Source organism: Neolamprologus brichardi, chromosome 22 (assembly GCF_056152115.1).
Source record: "Neolamprologus brichardi isolate AB-2024 chromosome 22, ASM5615211v1, whole genome shotgun sequence".
NCBI lineage: Eukaryota > Metazoa > Chordata > Actinopteri > Cichliformes > Cichlidae > Neolamprologus > Neolamprologus brichardi.
This window is the reverse complement of record NC_142124.1, coordinates 24,097,584-24,117,119: the sequence shown is the minus strand read 5'-3', so window position 1 is coordinate 24,117,119 and position 19,536 is coordinate 24,097,584. Positions and strand designations below refer to the sequence as shown.

At 37.8% G+C, this 19,536-nt stretch overlaps 1 protein-coding gene across 1 annotated transcript in view; it reads right to left on the bottom strand.

The window, feature by feature from the left end:
* Nucleotides 1–19,536, bottom strand: part of slc6a18 (solute carrier family 6 member 18) — a 22,109-nt gene extending 2,573 nt beyond the window's left edge. Inside the window, exons 1-6 of the mRNA XM_006795192.3 lie at nucleotides 19,165–19,536; nucleotides 18,349–18,489; nucleotides 17,925–18,062; nucleotides 1,714–1,895; nucleotides 272–382; nucleotides 83–195 (exon numbers count right to left, since the gene is read on the bottom strand). Of these exons, the coding sequence (XP_006795255.2) occupies nucleotides 83–195; nucleotides 272–382; nucleotides 1,714–1,895; nucleotides 17,925–18,062; nucleotides 18,349–18,489; nucleotides 19,165–19,300 (821 nt within the window). The 5' untranslated portion in view covers nucleotides 19,301–19,536. The remainder of the gene's footprint in view (nucleotides 1–82; nucleotides 196–271; nucleotides 383–1,713; nucleotides 1,896–17,924; nucleotides 18,063–18,348; nucleotides 18,490–19,164) is intronic.

The window sequence follows — 19,536 nt, the reverse complement described above, 5'->3', positions numbered from 1 at the left end:
ACCAACACAAAGAGCGAGAGAAAGACGAGCTTACTAATCACCCCGTGTTCACCAGGGGAGGTTAAGAAGTGTCTGTCCTTACTTCTCTTCATTGTAACTGGAAAAAGATATGAGACCTCCAAACGCCACAGAAAGAGAGAAGAAGATCTGCGTGGCGGCATCCAACCACACCCGTGGGTTCGTCAGGGTTTGCCACTGTCACGAGCATAACATCTGATTAGGAAATCAGCTGTTTGTGGGACAAAAGATTAAAAATTTCACTCCAACTCACATCAGGGGTGAAGAGGTACAACAGTCCATCAGTAGCTCCAGGCAGAGTGAGGGCACGGATCAGGAAAATAGTCAGCACCAGGTAAGGGAAGGTAGATGTCACATACACAGCCTGAAAATATATAAAAACATTAAAATAACATTTAAGTTGCTTGAAGACGTTTCACCTCTCATCCGAGAAGCTTCTTCAGTTCTAAGGTCAAATGGTGGGGAGTCCCAGATTTAAACCTAGTGGGAGTGTCCCCCCACAGAGGGACAAAAGGACCCCCTGATGATCCTCTAATCGCCTGAGCCAAGGTGTGGAACTGGGTGTGGGTCCCAATCAGCCAGGGTTTCGGGTGAGCTTCCTCCATGTAAAGGTTACATGGAGGAAGTGGAAAGGAAGGCTCTTGGCAAAGAGGCACAGAAAAGAAGATCAGACACCAGCGAGGGAGGATAAGAAGGACAGACGCAACAACATTGTCATCCCCTATGTAGCCGGTGTATCAGAGAAACTCAGGAGGGTTTTCTCCAAGCATGACATCCCGGTGCATTTCAGACCCAGCAACACACTCAGACAAAAACTGGTTCACCCGAAAGACAAAACTCCAAAACACAGACCTAACAATGTGGTGTATGCGGTACAGTGCAGCGAGGAATGCCCAGACCTCTACATTGGAGAGACCAAACAGCCACTTCACAAGCGCATGGCACAACACAGAAGAGCCACCTCCACAGGACAAGACTCAGCTGTCCATCTGCATCTAAAGGACAAAGGTCACTCTTTCGAGGATGCCAATGTTCACATTTTGGACAGAGAGGAGAGATGGTTTGAAAGAGGAGTGAAAGAAGCCATCTATGTCCACTGTGAGCGACCATCTTTGAACAGAGGCGGTGGTTTACGACACCAACTCTCTGCCATCTATAATCCAGTTTTGAGTTCCCTCCCCAGACGCCTTAACGCCCACTCACATCCTGGGCCATCTGACCTCAGGAATTCGCATGATAAGGTGGGGCCAGGTTTCACAGAGAGCTCACCCGAAACTCTGGCTGATTGGGACCCACACCCAGTTTCACACCTTGGCTCAGGCGATTAGAGGATCATCAGGGGGTCCTTTTGTCCCTCTGTGGGGGGATACTCCCACTAGGTTTAAATCTGGGACTCCCTACCATTTGACCTTAGAACTGAAGAAGCTTCTCGGATGAGAGGTGAAACGTCTTCAAGCAACTTAAAGAAGTCCAGACGCTTTTCTTTGCAAGCTCCTTTGACTACAATGACCTGGATGACTGAGAACCTTCACAGACATTAAAATAACATGTTTTCTGGGGGGAAATGATAGATGTAATAACTTGGGAGAACAGTTTTGTAAGAGAGAAACCACATATAGTGATAGCACAGGGTTAGGCATCCAGTGTTCTGCAACCTATCATTAAATATTAAATGTTTTTGGTAGTTACACTGACCTTTCCCACGGAGTCGATGCCTTTGATGAAACAGATGTAGACGATGCACCAGGCGCTGGCTAGACAGATCACCATCCGCCACTCCACGGAGCCGCTGATCTCGATGTCAGGTGTGATGTTGAGGGTTTCACGGTACCAGAAGTAATTTACCGGAGTGCTTTTCTTACACTCCAAATTATAGTCTATATGGACACACATACGCAAAAGATTTTGTAGACCTGCATAAGGCTGGAATGAGCCAAAGCACCATCGACAAGAAGGTTGGTGAGAAGATAACAACTACTGGTGCGACTATTTGTAAATAGAACAAATATAAAATTACAATTGTCTCAAGCATGGAGTTGGAAGCATTATGCTTTGGGACTATTTTTCTGTAAAGGGTGCCAATGTATGGGCCCACGTACTGAAATATCTTGGATGAGAAACCCGCCGCCGCAACACTGAACGTTGGTCACAAATCGGTCTTCCAATGTGACAATGACCCAAAACAGATCTCTATGGCAACAAAACAGTGGCTAAAGAAGAAGCACATTAAGGTCATGGAGTGGTCTTGCTAGTCTTCAGACCTCAGTCCTATAGAAAATATGTGGAGTGAAACTTTGAGTTGCCAAACAGCAGCCACGAAACCTAAAAGATTTGGAGAGTTTCTGTAAATAGACGTGAACTAAAATCCTCCTGAGAATTTTGCAAACCTGGTGACCAACTACAGGAAACGTCTCACCGCTGTGACTGCCAACAAGGATTTCTCCCCCGAGTACTAAATCGTGTTTAGGTGTGTTTGGTATTCTGTCTCTCCATTAAAATGAAACTACCACAAAATACTGTTCATTTGTTTAAAAGTGTGCAAACTTACAAATTCAGCAGAGCGTCAACAGTCCCAACACTGTATCATCATTGCTATTTACTTGTTCATCTCATGTCTTAGTTGCACCCATCTTTAAAAAAAATCATTGTCTTTTTTATTTTATGTTGTGGTGCAATGTTCCCTTTGTGCCATAAAGCAGTCCAGCAGTATTTTTTTTTTTTTACTGAATCTCTTGAAATGCTACCAAGAGCCTGGCAAGCGGCCATAAATCTTTACTGATAATCCTTAACTTTACCCATACAGTAAAAAAATACATTTTTCCTGGCCAAAATATATTGTAAATATATGTTGTATTTGTGATGCTCAAAAAATATATATTTTTAAAATTGAAAATATATATTTTTCAAACCAAAATACATTTCAAAAGATATTTCAGGGTGAAGAAAATACATTTCCAACCTTACAGTAGAATGTATATCAAAGTATCCTTTATTTAAAATGTTTTTAGTGCAATAATGCTGATAATAATAATACTAAAAGTAACAACAGGTTTTATTTACATCTGCAAAAAACAGTTGGATTCAAACAAAACAGAGTCAAAGGTTTAGCAAGAATTAGGTTGTTTATTCATTTGCTTACAGTATTTCACATTACACAATATCTCACTATAATGTAGCGTTCACTTGACTTTGAAATTATCTGTCACTGATACAGTAAACAAGATACAACAACTGCTATGTACACTTTAGTTTTTGACAATATATACAATATAGTACTTAAAGGAACACACTCCACTTTTTTTGGAAATAGGCTCATTCTCCATCTCCCTCAGTTAAAAATGCAGCGTCTTCTTTCTAGATTCGTATGTTAGTAGGGCTCTGGAGCGTGATCTTACCGGATGGGGCGTAGCCAGGATTTTTGGTTGAGGCGCCATATTAGCAGGTCAAAGAAATGCTTGCTGTGTGGTCGGTTGTAATGTTAGATTGCACTACTGGCAAAGGAATAAGCTTGAAAACGGGCTCTTTTCATTGTTTCCTCACCTGGAAGCATCATGAGGTGTTGGATGTTACCAAAAGAAGGCGTCTAGCCTGGATAGCAGCTGTGAGACGAGCTGATATTCAGTTCTCTACCATCCACAGATAAGTTGGTGTGCTTCAGTATTTTCATTCTGGTAAGTTCTAAATAAGTTCATATTACTCTTTTTATTTTCGATGCGCTCTGAGGTCATAGCAAATTAGAACAAACATGCAGAACTACTTTTATTTATAGAGTTGCTAATTATTTGGCATTAATGCAGGCAAGCCAGCCTATGAAATGAATGAAACAAATCCTGACTGGGTTCCAACACTACACATGGGGCACTACGAAATCCCTGCTTCAAACTACATGCTACACTCCACCATGCCAATCAGATTACTTCTTCCATGTGAGGGTGAAAAGGTGACCCTCCTGGATAAGATGACAAAGGTTTGCTGCGTTTTGTTGAACATGTACCCCAGTGTGGTAGTAAAACCAGGGGAAAATACTCTTAAAAGTCTTGTGCTGTATATGTAGTGATACATTTTCAAAAGAGACAGTAAATTACAGAATGCTAGTAGTAGGTGATATTATTTATTATTATTATTATTTATTTTTCTGTTTTGAGAACGGCTTCTTTTCCCTGTCACTACAGATGGTCTGTTTATGTTTTGATTGAGAGCCTTTTTTTGGGCAGCTTAAGAGAAGAAGTCTATCTTATGGTCAACCTCTGGCTGTATCTTGGTCATATTACCCAGCAAAACCCAGTATGCAGGTTCATCTGTAATAGTCCTTGTGCCACAGATCCTCACTGTTGCTTCTACTTTAAACAGAAGAGCAGGGACATGGGTGCAGGTCTCCACGACTCCGGCCATACAGCTGCAGTGGGCAGCTTCAACCTTCCCTGTGATGCTCACAATGACCCATAGCTGCAATTCTGAACTGTACCTGAAACACACACAGACAAAGTTCAAGACACGAACTTTAATAAGCCAAGGCCGACACAAATGTGTTGTATCTATGTTCAAATACATTAATCATAAATGTAACAAATAAAGTGTTTTTATGTATCTATCTATAGAAAGCTGCATGTTATATTTTAAATCTGCATGTTTCTTTTTAGAAACCTATCAGCAAAAAACTTAAGTATGTAATGCAAGGATGTAATCACTTTCAAGAGTGAGAAAGCATAAAGTTCGACTTTAAGTGTAATTAGGATTATTTATAATAAATATGAATTAATTAGTGCAATTTCTTTAACCATAGAGAATAACTAAATCCTTCAGGACAATGTCATATCAGTTCACTGAACTCACTATGTTATCCATCTAACAGAGCCTCCACATGTTCTCACTGTAATTTCCCCCTCATGAATGAATTTATGCTGCACTAATCTGAATGTTCGGAGGGAAATCAAACGCATTTTACTCGCAGTACTCAAGCTGACTTACCTTTGTTTGAATGACAGCGTACCCACAATTGTACCCAGTCCTTGGTGAATTGGATGTGAGCCTCCAGAGATTTATAATGGCGAAATTGGTGCGCCGTGTATGCGCTGACTTCACAGACAAGCTACGAGAATATATCAGGCTAAGTCAATAGCGGTTTGGTCTTCAGGGTTTCTACTCCACTGCCGGATTTCATACGGGTCCACATTTCCAATGCACGCTATTTTTTTTGCAAGTACCGTCTCTTTGCATCTGGACACAATCTGTCTCTATACCGTCCTTTTTCTTTTGAGCTACTGTTCAGAATTGCTCCTTCCAACACAAAAGCTGTGTCCCAATTCAGGGCCTGCACGCTTGAAGTATGCATTTTAAGTGCGATTACGTCACCGCCACGCGACGACGGCTGTCCCAATTCGAAGTGTACTTCAAATGCATACTCCAAATGCGCCGTCGATTTCCCCAAATATCAAGCGTGGTCCGGTGCACGCTTCGTGGTCCCATATATCCCACAATTCATAGCACGGCGGTGGGTGTGGATAATTTTGCCGCAAAATACGGCAGAAGGGAGCGGCCGAAGAGTGAACTGTCAAAAGCAAGTACTGAATATGACGTCACTTATTCATGTGCGAATGTTTAATAATGAAGAACATTAAAACATTGCTGTTGGCCACATGCCGGCAAAGTTATGTGAAATTAGTGATGTTTGTACTTTCAGCGTTAACTTGGTTTTAAAGCCTCTACTTCTAAATATATATATAGTCGACCTTAATCTTACAGAGAATCTGATGATTTTATGGATAATTAAAGTCAGTCATATATCCACAAACACAACAAGCTGGAAGTCAGTGATATATATCTATATATCTATATATCTATCTATCTATATATATATATATATATATATATATATATATATCATAATAATCTGACAATACTATAATATTGGCCATATGATATTTCCATTACCATAGTGAGATGACTTTAGTCTCATGAACAACATTAAGTAATTATTATTTACTAGCTAATCTTAAATAACTGTTCAGTACAGAAATGAAGCCCTTGAATCATGTTTTACAGTCCTGTGGTCTCAGCCTCAGATACTCACCTAATCGAAGTGATGTCATGACAAAAATGATTGACCAACAAAACATTTTATCCTTCATTTATGTTACACAATGCTGTATGAAACGTGTCTCGCGGTTAGTATCATGGTTGCTAGGCAACCTGAACAGCGCGACGAAGCATATACCGTCCCATTTCACAAGCCTCTCACTTCCGCACTTCTCGTACTTATAGTACACACCGTACGTAGTACGCGTAGTGCGCGTACTTCAAGCGTGCAGACCCTGAAATGGGACAGAGCCAGCGAGTGTGTTTGTTTTGATTCGTGGCCTGCCAATATGGTGCTGCGCTCCCACAATGCATTGCAGAGTTACGTCAACTCCAAAGCCGGTTGCGTGCAGGAGAGTATGCGCATGCGCATTGCCATGGTGCTTTTAAAAATAAAGATAAAATGAAAAGTAATTAATAAAAAGTAAATATTTAAACATTCCCACAAATGTGCAATGAACGTGCAAAAATCCTGTTTAGTAGTTGTTGCTGTTTCTTTCTTTCTTTCTTTTGAAAAATAACGACGTCTCTGAGGCGCGAATTTCGACAGTGAGAGGAGACGGGAAGAAACAAGCCGATTATGTTCGCGTTAATTAAGTGGTTGGAAGATGTAAAATTCTTAATTCTGCCAACTGAACATATACGAGATTTTAATGAGGATGAATAATTAGCCGGCATGGAGGAAACGGACCTTTATTTCGTGGAGTGGCGACAAGGAGCCAAAAGGCGGGTGGCCTGGCCGGTCTACGAAGCCTCCATCATCAAGATAGCAGGTGCCTTTTCTCAAATATAATATTACTTTATTCTCGCTTATTTGGCACGGAAGCGTAGAGCTGCCACCCAGGCAAAAGAGAAATATAAGTATATCACGTTATAACGTGAAAAGTATATCGTGCTAACCAATGTTCCCTCTAATTTTTCATGTGTCTGAGCGAACACACAAACTCCCTGAGCGATCCCTTGGACCACTGTGAGCGACATCACACGTGTGCACTGTGGTCACGCCAGCGTTTACATTTATGTTAGACTACTTTTAATTAACTGCTTTAGCCCATTTACAATGAAAATGTAAAAAAAAATCTAGTCATTGACCAGTGTAGTATGTTAACACTATTGGAAGTAAAAACTAACTTGAACTCCAATTTAGGAAACACAAATTTCTTTTCTTTTCTTTCTTTCTTTCTTTTTTTTTTTAATTTTTTTATAAAGCTTTGACTTATTATGAGTCTGTGGTCTGGGAGAGAGTCCTGTAACTCCCTGTCTGCAAAATATAGTACATATTAACCAATGCTGGGCAATGAATCATATAGTTACTTCTTCAAAAAAGTAACTGAGTTATGCAAACAACAACGTTTTTTGCAGCTATTTTTTTTTAATGCAGCCAAGGCGTTTTTTAAACAAACATTTCAAACTATTTACAGAACAGTCAGCTGTTCTGCATCAAATCTGATGCCACATAAATCATTTGTGCCACTCCAAAAATAATTTCTGTCCACTATGAGATAAAGGAGAACAACAGCCTGATACCTGCAGGCCTGACAACAGGAGATGTGTCACTCCTGTAACACCTGTAACATTCAGTAGTCGCCTCATTGTTCTGACACACACAACAAAACTATTGACTACACTACACACTAACTACACAAGATTTGCACTAAATGTCTCAAATCTCTCACATCTCGAAACACCGCCGTCACTCCTAAAACTTCCCCCCGTTTCTTAACAACTAGATGCCACGTTGCGGGGGGCGTGCCAAGATGGCGGAGTGAGTAGACGCTCTCTACCGAGTTCTGCACAGAAAGTTCGTGAACAACGGTAAAACCTCAACTTTATGCTGCTAACACTAACAGTTCACTAAACAAGAGAAGATACAGCAACCATAGGGCAAGAAGCAGCAGAATGCCCAATCAGAAAGGAGCGAAAAGGGGACTGGAAAGTTCCAAGTCTAAGATAGCGCCTGAGAATGCTAACGAGGAGAGTGCTACGCCCAGCAACGTGCTAATGGATAGCTTCCATAACTACGCAGCTACTACGGTGGCACTCACGTTGGCCGAAGAAGAAATGGATGAGTTCCCACCTCTCCCTGTTACACCTCTCAAGTCGCCAGCTCCGAAGAAGGTGATGTACGAACGCAGCAACTCTGACCCAGCTGATGTAAATCAGATAATTTCTCGTCTGTCGGCACTAATAAACACCAGGTCTGATAACATTGAGAGCATGGTGAGAGAGAACTCGAACATGGTGAAAGAAAATACGCTCCAGATTGAGGGTCTCAAAAAGACGATTGATTTTGTGTGCGCGGAAATGAAAGATATGAAGGGGAAAGTTTGCAACTTGGAAAAAAAAGTAACTAAAGAGGAAGGTCGAGTGGACAACTGCCAACAGAGAATATCTGAGTTGGAAAGATATTCCAGGAGGTGGAATCTCAGACTACATGGAGTCAAGGAGGCTGAGAAAGAAGACGTAAGGGGAAAGGTGACTGTGATATGCCAGTCTGTTCTGCCAGAACAAAATCATAGGCTGCCTGACGTCATCGACACCGTACACCGACTCGGAGCCAAGCGACAAGGTAGCACCAGACCTAGAGGCATCATCGTGCAGTTCACCTCCCGAATCTACAGAGATGCTGTATGGAAAGCAGCCAAAACATCCTCCTACCTGCAGGACAATCATTTGAGGTTCGCTGAAGATCTGTCCAGGGAGGACAGAGAACGTTGTGACAAACTGTGGCCGATGATAGACAAAGCCCGTAAGGAGGGTAAGCCGGCTTATTTCGTGGGAGGCCGAGGATTCATCAGTGGATCAGAAGTTTTCCCTCCTTCATAGAGACGCTTATTCAGTCTCGAAATGACTTTTCTGTAAGTTTGTTTACATGGTGAACTTGATATTTTCACCCTCAGGTTAAAGTTTTATTTTGTGTTGAAGAGTGTGTTTATCTATAAAAAGCTATATTTAAACCATAATAGATAGTTAAATACTGTATTTTTATAAGCTTAGTCACTCAGGGTTTTTACTGTTCTACTACCTAAATTGTGCAGCACCCGGTCCCCTTATCCTATAGATCTATTCTTAGCTGTAGAAGTTTAGAACTTACTTTTTCTCTTTCTTTTTTCTAATAACTTTGTCTTTTTCATTTGTTTCTCTTAATACCAGGGGTTTAAGACAAACCTGTAAACGCAAAGCTTTGTTTTTGTTTGCCAAACAATTTAAAACAGATTTTTGCTTTTTCCAAGAGAGTCATTCCACACCTGCTGATACAAATTTTTGGAAATCACAATGGGGTAATGAAGTCTGGTTGTCCCATGGCTCTGAGCGTTCTGCTGGAGTTGCCACGCTTAAAAATTATTTTTCTGGAGATGTGTTACACTCTGACTGTGACACCTTAGGACACTACCTCTGCTCAATAATCAGACACAATAACAGTACTTTAATTGCAGTAAATATATATGGTTACAATAATAAAACTGAAAATGATAAATTACTTGACTCCTTAGAAGAAAGAATTAATTTCTGGCTCTCCAAATACCCAAATTCAGTCCTTTTAATTGGTGGAGACTTTAACATCGCTTTAGACAATATGGTTGATAGGTGGCCTCCAGGGCAGCAGTCTTCATACAGTGCAAACTTAAAAAATTTTATGGGAAAATTTAATCTTGTGGATATTTGGAGAGAAAAATTTGCAGATGATAGACTCTTTACTTGGAGCAATAAGACAGGATCCAGGCAATCACGTATTGACTTTTGGCTTGTTTCTGACTGTATTGATAAAGATAATATTACCGTTAATATACTTGCCACCCCTCTCACTGATCATAGAGCAATTCACATTAACGTCCAAATGTTTACATTGGATAATATACCTCATAAATTCTCTTATTGGAAGTTAAATAATTCTTTACTAAAAGTTAAAATAGTTAACATGCAGATTAATAAATTAATTGTTTATTATTGGAACAAAGCTAACAGAGAGAAGTCCTTTTGTACCAATTGGGAACTTTTTAAATTTGAAGCATGCAAATTCTTGAGAAGATATGGGAGTCAAATTGCTAAATTAAGGAAAGCTGAAGAACAAGAAGTAATAAGCAGAATTGCCTCTTATTACCAGAAGTCCCCAGAAGAAATCTCAGACGAAGATAAATTAAGTTTACTAGAACTTCAAAATAAATTGGACGGTTTATATCGACGCAAGGCTGAGGGTGCTTTCATAAGATCCAGGAAGAGGTGGCTGGAGGAGGGCGAACAAAATTCTGCTTACTTTTTCAGGCTTGAAAAATACAGATCGAAAACAAACTCTATTCATCAACTAAATATTAATGGCATTGTCTCTGACAATCCTAGAGAAATTTCACATTTCTGTGCCGAATTCTATACTAAACTATACAACTCAAAATATAATGAGGATGTCTCAACAGGATTTTTCAATAATATTAAAAACCTAAAAACTATTGTTGTGGAAGATAGAAGTTATTGTGACAGCCCTCTGACTGTGGAGGAAGTTTGTAATTCCATTTCTGCACTTAAGGCCAATAAATCTCCCGGCACAGGTGGTTTGACTGCAGAGTTTTATAAATCATTTTCTAATCTCCTGGCTCCGTTTTTACTGCAGGTTTTTACAGAAAGTATAGAGAATAACACCCTCCCTCCTTCTCTTACTCAAGGTCTCATAACACTTATTCCAAAACCAAACAAAGACTTACTCTTTATTGATAATTGGAGACCCATCTCCCTGCTCAATAATGACTATAAGATTATGGCTATAATACTTGCTAACAGAATTAAAGAGGTCTTGGAAACAATTATTGATGAGACACAATCAGGCTTTATGAGAAACAGACACATTTCTAATAACATTAGACTGGTTTTGGATTTACTTGATTACTCTGATTTGGTACCTGACAATAGCTTCATTCTCTTCCTGGATTTTTATAAGGCTTTTGATACAATTGAACATCAATTTATTTTCCACTCTTTGGAAAAATTTGGCTTTGGAGAGTTTTTCTGTAAAGCTGTCAAAACCTTATACACAAATGGCAATAGTTCTATTAAAATGATTAACGGCTCCACCCCGAGATTTGACCTGAAACGTGGTATTCGCCAAGGATGTCCTATTTCACCATATTTATTTTTACTTTGTACACAAGTTCTTGCAACTAATATTTCAAACAGTGTTGTACAAGGAATCACCATAGCTGATAAGGAGCTTGTCATCAGCCAGTTAGCCGATGACACCACACTCTTCTTGAAGAATGCAAACCAAATCCCTCCAGCTCTTACTGTGATTAGGGATTTCTCTGAGGCCTCTGGTTTATGCCTAAATCTAAAAAAGTGTGAGTTACTAGCAATTAAAGACTGCCCTGCAAATACTATCTGTAATATCTCTGTTAAACAAGAAGTCACATACTTGGGACTGTTAATATCCAAAGACCAAAAATCAAGATGCTCTTCAAACTTCACTCCAATTATACAGAAAACCCTAAAAAAGTTCAACCAGTGGCTGCAAAGGGACTTGTCGTTGAAAGGTAGAGTGTTAATTACTAAAGCTGAAGGAATATCCAGATTAACATATGCTGCTCTCTCCTTACATCTGGATAAGAAAATTAGTAAAGATATTGACCGTATGCTCTTTGATTTTATATGGAAAAACCGTACGCATTATATTAGAAAAACTGTTGTGATGAATAAGTACGAATCAGGTGGGCTTAACGTCTTAGACTTTTCTACTTTAAATAACACTTTCAAAATTAATTGGGCTAAACATTTTCTTAAAAACCCTACCTCTATCTGGAACTTTATACCATATCATATTTTCTCTCGTTTTGGTGGCTTTAATTTTATTTTAAATTGTAATTACAATGTTGAGAAACTTCCTGTAAAGCTTTCATCCTTCCATAAGCAGGTCCTCTTAGCGTGGACCCTCATTTATAAACACAACTTCTCACCTCACAAATACCTTATCTGGAACAACAGAGATATTTTATATAAAAATAAATCACTTTTCCTGGAAACTTGGGTCCAAAATGGGATCTTATTGGTGGCTCAGCTGGTTAATAAAGAGGGACAACTACTTACTTACAACGACTTTATTGCACTATATAATTTTCCAATCAGTGTTCAGGAATTCTTAATGGTGCTTGGTGCCATACCCTCAGGGACTTTAATGTTATATAAAAACACTGACAGCTCAATATCTACCTCAGTCACTCTCCCTGATCCAGCTGAGTCACCAATAGGAAAAATCTGCTTTTCACAGGAACTTGGTAACAGCAATAAGAGAATACGTAGTTTATTCCAAGAAGATATCGTCTCTCTCCCATATATAATATCTTATTGGAACCGATATGTTCCAGATATCAAGTGGAAGACAGTCTGGATGATCCCCCATAAATATTTGATTGTAAATAAGGTGAAAGAAGTCTCATTTAAAATTCTACATAAATGTTATCCAGCCAGTCACTACATGGTAAAATTTAAAAGGGACATAAATACTAATTGTACTTTCTGTGGGGATCATCCAGAAACTGTGACACATCTTTTTTGGTACTGTTCTTTTACACAGAGATTCTGGAAGGAATTTAGCAGGTTTGTTATTGTCCATATTTTAAGGGAGTTTTCTTTACGATGGGAAAATGTTTTATTCTGTTTCTTTAAGTTCCCCAAGAAGTATGATAAATGTTTTTTTATGATAAATTTGTTAATACTTTTAGCTAAATTTTTTATCCATAAATGTAAGTTTACTAACAAAACACCATATTTCTGTCATTTTTTTAAGGATGTGGAAATGTACATTGAATCAATATCAGACTCCACCAACAAAAAGGCTCTCAAAACAATATATGTATGTGAATTTTTGCGTGTATTCTTATAATTGTTACCTTTTTCTTTTACCCCTGGCTTTTTGTGTTCATGTTCTGTTGTTTTGTATACTTCATCTGTTTGTATGTTGTATACTCATTGTTTGTTAAATAAAGTTAAAAAATTTAAAAAAAAAAAAAAAAGATGCCACGTTGCCATATCATTTTTTGATTGGTTGACATGGTACTTTTTTCGACGAATAGGAAAGGGAGAGGGAGGTAGGGTTTGTTTTTGCTCACAGGCAGAGAGTGTTTTCGAGCCTTTTTCGTATAAAACGCAGTTTTTACTGTTTCTTCCCGCAGGAAATATAAACAACGATAGTATTCAAGAAGAAAACCAAACATTGCATATATTTTTTTTATCATAACTATGGTTTTACGTGGCCTATCAACTCAATTTAAAAACTAGTATAAAGTCCCCACTTTTTCTGTCAATTGTTCCATCTGTCCTGCTCACATCTCCAATGGTTGTACACGTTGTCATTAACGTGGCTTCACTCCACATCAGCCACGCCGCTTTGCTAGCTAAAACACCGGTGTCAGCATATAAGGACACTGTCATAGCCTGTCAACGACGTTGATTAGCTGCGTATATACGAATGTGAATCGCATTATTGGCTGGACTATGGGATAAGATGGCATCGTTCTAATCCCATATGGGAGCAGCCAGTCACTTACTGACTAACACTGCAAAACATAATTGTCAAAGTATATAGTAAAGGTTAGATTTTTTGTGCGCAGAGACGTGCCAGCAGTGCGCAATTGCGCACGTGCGCAGCTTAGAGGGAACATTGGCGCTAACAATATACTATCATGTTTGTACAATATACTTTTCACGTTTGAACAATGTAATATCACGTTATTACAATATACATAATTTTCACGTTCGCACAATATTGTACGAACGTGATAATTATGTATATTATAATAACGTGATATTATACTATACAAACATGAAAAGCATAATGTTAGAACAATAAACTTTTACGTTATAACGTGATATAGCTCAATTTTGCTTTTGCCTGGGTGGCAGCTCCACACTTCCATAATTTGGTAATCAAAATATGTAACTTAATTAATTATATTGTTATGTACTTTTGCCTTTACTTATTATTCTGCCTTCTAAGGGAAAAAAATTACAAATAAAACTTTTTACACTTGTTATATACAATATTCTCATTTAATTTGACTTTTACAGAAATCCTACCTCTCCTTCTGGCTACAGAGCACTTACTTACCAAGGTGAGAAACAAAGCACAGTCATTTTCACTAATTACAATGTTCCACATTTCTTTGCTTTTTTTAGTCATTTTTAGGCTATTTAGAGTTTTTTGGTTGTCTAGCAGTAATGTTTCTGCCTATTTATTTCAGCCCATGAAATCGAATGCAGATCTTCCTGATGTGAGATTTACATAAATCTAAGTAATTTTGTTTGTCGTTATCATTAATGTTGTTGCTGTTGTTGTTTTTGTGCAGTTTACAATCATATAAACCTAGCAAGCATCAGTCAGCACAGTAACTAACCTAAACAGATTCTTGCTGTATTCACATATATTATATGTAATTATATATACTTGTACATTGTACCTAGGGTTGCAGCCACTTGGCCCCACCCCATTGTTGTGACAGCCCTGATTGTCCTTGTACACTGCATCTGAGCAGGGAACAGTGTCAACCTCATGCTGCCCTCTCCCATCCTCCTCAAGTAAATATTTGTTGTTGTAGTTTTTTATGCAGTGTCTGTGTCACATGCTAAGCATAATTATTGAAATAATAACTGTTTTCTAACAGATTTTCCCAAACACTAGCTATGTTTGTTGTCATTCAGACCAGTACTACTGCTTAGACATTGCTTAGTGGTCATACATGTTCGGCAAGCTTGTTATGATACCAAAACAGTAGGCCTGTCACAATAATCGATGTATCTCCCCTACCGGGGAGATTTATTATATATATTGTTATATATAACAATAACAATGATAATATTTATATTTATAACAAGGTGCAATAATAATTAACGTGCAATAATAACAGTGTGCAATACAAATACACTTATTCTTCTTTTTTATTACTAAGTTACTATACTGTGTTGTGTTGTTTGTGTTGCGTTGTGATGTGTCATATCGTGTCGTGTTGTGTTATATGTAGTGCCGACGTAGGACAGTTTCCAATTTCATTGTACTATTGTACTATGTATGACTGTGCAATGACAATAAAGAGTTATCTTATCTTATCTTATCTTATCTTATCTTATATTGTAATATATATATGTTGTTCTGTTTTTTGTTTGTTTGTTTGTTTTTGTTGTTTTCAGGTTCAGTGGTGTGTGTTCTTCTAATGGCTGCCTTCCCACTGGAGGTTTTGATCCACAGCAATTTAAAAGGTAAACAGCTTTGAAAGTCAGTTCAAATGGTTAGCTAATAGTATTCTAAAAAGCCTACTTCTCTATCACCAGTTTCTTTACCAATATGTACCCATAAAAGTATCTCTCAATAGCATATCATTGTAGTTCAAATGTTTAGTTGTATAAATATCAGATTTTTGGAAATCTAAAACTAGTCAGACACTCAAATGTTCATGCTTTTTATAGGAGGACAGAGCAAAACGCACATCGGCGCAGAGTGAAGAACTGCCCTTGATAAGGACACTATGACAGACATATATAGTAAGTGAAGACTTTCTGTTTATCTAAAATTGCATACAGCACAAGTAACTTACTTTGCAACCACTAAAAAAATTGCACAAGTAGGTGATGATGCATTGTAGTGGGTGGTCTCAGACAAGGAAGTTCAGGTAAAATTATGCGTAAAATATATCTGTATTAATATCTGTATCTATATAAACAGAATTATCTGTTTGCTAAATGAAGCCAGCTAACATAAATCATATTTTTATTTTAAATCTGATAAAAGTAATAGAACTGTGACTTTTGTTTGTTACAGTGGCAGTAAGGACGAGGTTTCCCAATGTGTCCAGAAGGGCTTTGAGGATTGCAGTGAAAGCTGGGGGAACTGAGACTGCTGGGAAAGGAAAAGAAATCCCTAAAAGGCCTTGGGACCTTTTTGTGGCTTTTGTGTTTTTCGTATCCAAGCCATTTGCACTGTGCTGAATGGAATATAGCCAAATTTTCCAAAAAAAAGTTTTGTTACATTTTATTTTAAAATTTCAGTCTGACTTCCTTAAATTAGCTTCAGTGGCTAAGCTACGGATAAACTTACAGTATTGGTACTAGTGGTCGATTTGTGCCCCATTGAAACCCATTATAAATGCTATTTTTCATTGCATTATCATTATAACCAAATAAAAGGCCATCCTCCGAATGTGGGTGACACTTTGGAGTCCGGGCCTTAAAATTGTAATTTTTTTTATTTGTCCGCCAGGTGGCGCCCTTTTTTTTATTTTTGAGCATTGAACAAACTCAAGCCAAAAATTCAGGTTTTGAGCATTTCTTTCTGCTTTAAAAAGTGGAAAAAAAGAGTGGTGTTGTGTGTCACTATCGATGACCTTTATATTTTTTAAACAATATAAAGGTCTTTATGCCTAAAAAAAAGAAAAAAATACACAAACACACTTTTTTTCTTCAAATGTATTCAAAAGCTTTCAAAAGTATTTTCTCTCAGACGGCCACACTGCAATACAAACAAATTATATATAAAAGCATGGACCAAAAGCAAATTGGATTTTATTTTTCCCTTCAAAATCATCTTTTAAATGCAGCTGCGGTTGAATGACCTATGACCCGGAAGTAGTCATTGATGGAAAGCTAAGAAACTGTATTTGTAAATAGACGCGCATTGAGCAGAAAATGGAGCTTCTGTCATCTCACACTGTCAATTGATCATGTAGAGACACCAATTATCTGCAAATTGTGAGCGAAGGGGAGATCGATGGGAACAGCCATTGGATGATTTCGACAAATTGACGGACAATAGCTTTGCTCCTGAAGCGGCGTACAGGGCTGGACTCGGCATGCGTCAAATTGCGCACAGTGAACATTCCGCTCACGCTTTCGGAAGTACAAAAAGTGCTGATGTTTTCGTTTGAAAAAGTGAAAAATAAGTATCGTTACATTACCATTGAGTTTGAGGGTTACAACAAAAATTATGTTTTCAAATCTTAAGGCGACACATTGACATATATACATATATATATATATATATATATGTATATATATATATATATGTGTATATATATATATATGTGTATACATATATATACATATATATATATGTATATATATATATGTATATATATATATATATATGTATACACACACACACACACATATATATATATATGTATACACATATATATATGTGTGTATACACATATATATATACACACATATATATACATATATATATGTATATATATGTGTGTGTGTATATATGTGTATACATATATATATGTATATGTGTGTATATATATGTATGTGTGTGTGTGTTTCTTTTAGAATGTTTCAGTATGTAATGAGAATAAAATTGTAAAATGAATATTCCTTGCTTGATTGATATGCTATATGTATGTTTTAGACATCAAATAAAGATCTCTTTCAGCTGTTACATGTGAATGTGTTTTCTTAGAAATATATGAAGGGTTAAATTTATATATTTTTGGATGATGATGATGAAGTTTAAATTGTATTTTGAAATATATTTTGAAATATATTTCAAAATATACAAAAATGACCAAAAAATATATGCGTTAAAACACATTTCAAAATATATTATGAATATATTTTGAAATATATTTCAAAATATACAAAAAATTCCAAAAAATATGTGCTAAAATACATTTCAAAATATATAAATATATTTTAAAATGTATTTTAATTTTTTTTTTTTTTTTTACCGTATGGATATCTTTGTTATTAAATCTGCAAACAGTGGAGCAGCAGCAGAATCACGGCGTACGGCCATAAATTTATGGCCGTACGCCGTACGTAAACAAGAATAATACCGAGGTGTGCTCCTGTCTCACCTATACGGCTTTCATTTAGTGGGCAGGTGCTCCACGGCAGGGGTTCCTGAAAAGAGTGGAAGAAGTACCACAGCACCCAGGCCAGAATGGTGTTGTAGAAAACGCCCACCAGAAACGATACAATCAAACAGCCGATACCTGCACATAAGAAAGATTTTTTTTCAGGTATTCATTTTATTTTTTAAATTTAAGAATGAGAAATCTTTGACCGGTGTCAATTTCAACAAAAGAAACATTTATTTATTTTTTGGTTATTCTATTTTACTTTCTACTTTATCTGATATGATACAGTTGACTCTAAAGGGTTGAAAAACAACTAAAAATCTTAGATTAACTAATATGTCGTTAAAATAAAGCAACACACTCGAATAGTATAACTGTAGAGTACATAAAAACATTTACTATTACTTTTTGGGTTACCCACCTATTCCACCGATTACGGGATTGATGGTCTTCCAGACACCCACGCTGCCCTTCCGGAGCCTCTGTCCTACAGCCAGCTCAAGGAAGAGCAGGGGGAGGCCCTCAAACACCAGCGCTATCAGGTAAGGGATGAGGAATGCACCTGAAGACATGAAGTAAATATTTATCTTACAGTTAGGCATTATTATGATTACAGTGCAAAGCTCTACTAATGAAAACACACTGGCTTGCTGGGAATCGGGCTGACTTTTTTTTAAAAGGAAAAAACCACTATATTTACAAGATTTTTAAAAAATTATTAACTTCTCGTGTCACCTCGCTGCTTCACCGTATGAGCTCCAAACAAAACAAATCTGAGGGGAGATTAACAATAGAAAAACGTGACTCAATTAAACAGACTAAGCCAAAGTTAAACAGACGCTCAGCAGATTTGAGAAACAGCCTTTTGGGAAGTCAATATGTGAAGGTGATAGAGCCCACACACATTTTCTGGACTGGCTGTTTACACAGCCTGACCCAGAGCAGGCTCCTATAGAACTCTGTGGCATGAGGACTCGGCGTATCTCTCTGGGTAAGTATGAGGAAGCAAACAAAGGTGGATATATTCCCATGGTTAATCAGGTATACATAAAGTTATTCATTTCCAGACATGTTCAGGGACTGACCCGACTTGTTCGTTAATACCTAATTAAACTGAAACAAAATGGAAATGCAAACCGATTAAAGCATCTCTACACCGGATGATTAAACAGGACTCGTACAGATACTCTTACAGTAGGAGCGATGGTGTAAAGTGAGCAAAAGGGCAGCATCTCACCTCCTCCGTAGATTTGGCAGAGGTAAGGGAATCGCCACACATTTCCGATTCCCACTGCAAAGCCAATACATGTCAGCAGATACTGAGCCTTGTTGTCCCACTTGGGTCTCTCCTCCGGCCTAGCGTCTTTTCCCATCCTCAGCTGCAAAAAAGATTCAGTGCAATTCCAGTTGTGTTACAAAAATACACCTAATGGAATTGTAGCATGCAGTCTGATTGAATTGCATATATTTTGTGGTTAGTCCAGAATTCTTCTCCTGCTCCGTATTTTGGATGAATTACACTCCTGATTGTTCAGCACTCCTCTTTCATCCTCTGTGCGACCCTCCCGTCTCTGAGTCAGAGATGCAGACTCTGTTCTTTTTTAGACAT